The following is a 2,500-nucleotide window of genomic DNA, read 5'->3' on the forward strand; positions in this document are numbered from 1 at the left end:
CGATCGGAAGGTTGCAGGTTTGATTCCCCTTGAGCAAGGCACTGACCTCCTAACAATGTAAAGCACCATAAATACTTACAATTGTTTTCCTTTTTTTTAATTTCCTCTCTTTTACTTTCACCTTTTTCATCTTTTCTTGCCTTTTTTCATTTTCTTCTCAATTTTCATTTATTCCCTTCTCTTCTTTTTATTTCCCTTTTTTCTTATCTTTTTTTTTCTTTTCCCCCTTTTCACAATAAATCTTGGTCGTCTGTCACAAAAAAACCCCGTAAAGTCTCCTCTTGTCTCCTCGAGTCTCCTCTTGTCTTCTCGTGTCTCCTCAAGTCTCCTCGAATTCTCCTCAAGTCTCCTCGTGTCTCCCTCAAGTCTCCTCTTGTCTCCTCATGTCTCCTCTCGTCTCCTCATGTCTCCTCGTGCCTCCTTGAGTCTCCTCTTGTCTCCTCATGTCTCCTCGCGTCTCCTCGCGTCTCCTCTTATCTCCTCAAGTCTCCTCTTGTCTCCTCATGTCTCCTCGTGCCTCCTTGAGTCTCCTCTTGTCTCCTCATGTCTCCTCGTGCCTCCTCTTGTCTCCTCATGTCTCATCGTGCCTCCTCGAGTCTCCTCTTGTCTCCTCATGTCTCCTCGTGCCTCCTTGAGTCTCCCTCAAGTCTCCTCGCGTCTCCTCAAGTCTCCTCTTGTCTCCTCAAGTCTCCTCTTGTCTCCTCGAGTCTCCTTGAGTCTCCTCGTGTCTCCGCCAGCGTCTCACTTGCAGCGTCCTCACTCCGTTATCTCATTAGCGGAGCCGACAGGATCGTCCAGCCGTCTGATTGGTCCTCGGCGTCGTGGCGGAAGTGACAGTAACAACCTGTGATTGGCTAATTGGTTAATGGGAGATGAATCGACACTTAATTGACGCAAAAGCGTCCAATCACAGCAATTAATGTTAATTAACAGGCAATTAGTCCGACCGGAGGGAGGAGGAGGGAGAGAGAGAAGAGGGAGGGGAGAAGAGAGGCGAGAGAGAGAGAGAGGAGGGAGGGAGGGAAGGAGGGAGGGAGAGAGAGAAGAGGGAGGGGGAGGGAGGGCGAGAGAGAGAGAGAGGGAGGGAGGGAGGGAGGGAAAGAGCCACATTCAGAGGAGCAACAGACAGGAGAAAAAGACAAAAGGGAAAGAAATGTAATTATTCTTTATTTAACCTTTTATTCAAGCGGGTTAAAAGTCTGGAACTGGAATCTTTTAGTCATCTGAGAGGAAAGAGCGTTGCCGATGAAGACGAGCTGATCCAACTTGGTGCTTTTATTTTTGACAGTGTCCGAAATGACACTCCAACTTGGTACTTTTATTTTGGACAGCCTCCGACATGACACTCCAACTAGCCACACACACACACACACACACACACACACACACACAACACACACACACACACACACACACACACACACACACACACACACCAGGACTCTCTGGTGGCTGCTGGCGCCCCGCTGTGCGTTGGTCCACTTCCTGTGGAGCTAATGGTCTTCCCGTCAGTCACAATGTAATTAATTACCGTGGCGACGCTCGTTAATAAAGGTTTCACCCCACTGAGAGACTCAGTGTGTGTGTGTGTGTGTGTGTGTGTGTGTGTGTGTGTGTGTGTGTGTGTGTGTGTGTGTGTGTGTGTGTGTGTGTGTGCGTGTGTGTGTGTGTGTGTAGAGGTTTACGGGTGTTGCTGGGCTAACTCGTCCTCCGTCCGTCCCCCCACAGGGCTGTCCCCAGATCCTGCCCACCTCGGGACATCCTGGTCCCGGCCGGGATGGTGCGCCCCCATCACCCTGCGGGCCCCGGAACCTTCCGCAAGCCGCAGTCGGGTCAGAAGAACTACGAGTGTGTGTTCAACATCCAGGGGAAGGTCCAGAGGATCCCGGCCCGTCCGCTTCAACTCCTCCTGCATCCAGTGTCAGAACACCTCGGTGAGAACCGCGGCCCCAGCATGCACCACTGCACTACACTACCCAGCATGCACTGCTGCACTGGAGTACACTACTCAGCATGCACCACTGCACTGGAGTACACTACCCAGCATGCACCACTGCACTGGAGTACACTACCCAGCAGCACACACTGCTGCACTGGAGTACACTACTCAGCATGCACCACTGCACTGGAGTACACTGCCCAGCATGCACCGCTGGCACTGGAGTAAACTACCCAGCACACACTACTGCACTGGAGTACACTACCCAGCATGCCCCACTGCACTACGCTACCCAGCATGCACCACTGCACTGCACTGCTGCACTGGAGTACACTACTCAGCATGCACCACTGCACTGGAGTACACTACCCAGCACACACTGCTGCACTGGAGTACACTACTCAGCATGCACCACTGCACTGGAGTACACTACTCAGCATGCACCACTGCACTGGAGTACACTACCCAGCATGCACCGCTGCACTGGAGTAAACTACCCCAGCACACACTACTGCACTGGAGTACACTACCCAGCATGCCCCACTGCACTACGCTACCCAG

General features: G+C 52.2%; 1 protein-coding gene across 1 annotated transcript in view; it reads left to right on the forward strand.

The window, feature by feature from the left end:
• Positions 1-2,500, forward strand: part of plxna3 (plexin A3) — a gene marked incomplete at its 5' end in the record, with an annotated part of 76,368 nt that overhangs the window by 58,420 nt on the left and 15,448 nt on the right. Inside the window, 3 exon segments of the mRNA XM_080496987.1 lie at positions 1,729-1,755; positions 1,757-1,891; positions 1,893-1,934. Of these exon segments, the coding sequence (XP_080353113.1) occupies positions 1,729-1,755; positions 1,757-1,891; positions 1,893-1,934 (204 nt within the window).

This window comes from Blennius ocellaris (genome assembly GCF_963422515.1).
Source record: "Blennius ocellaris genome assembly, chromosome: 5".
Lineage (NCBI taxonomy): Eukaryota > Metazoa > Chordata > Actinopteri > Blenniiformes > Blenniidae > Blennius > Blennius ocellaris.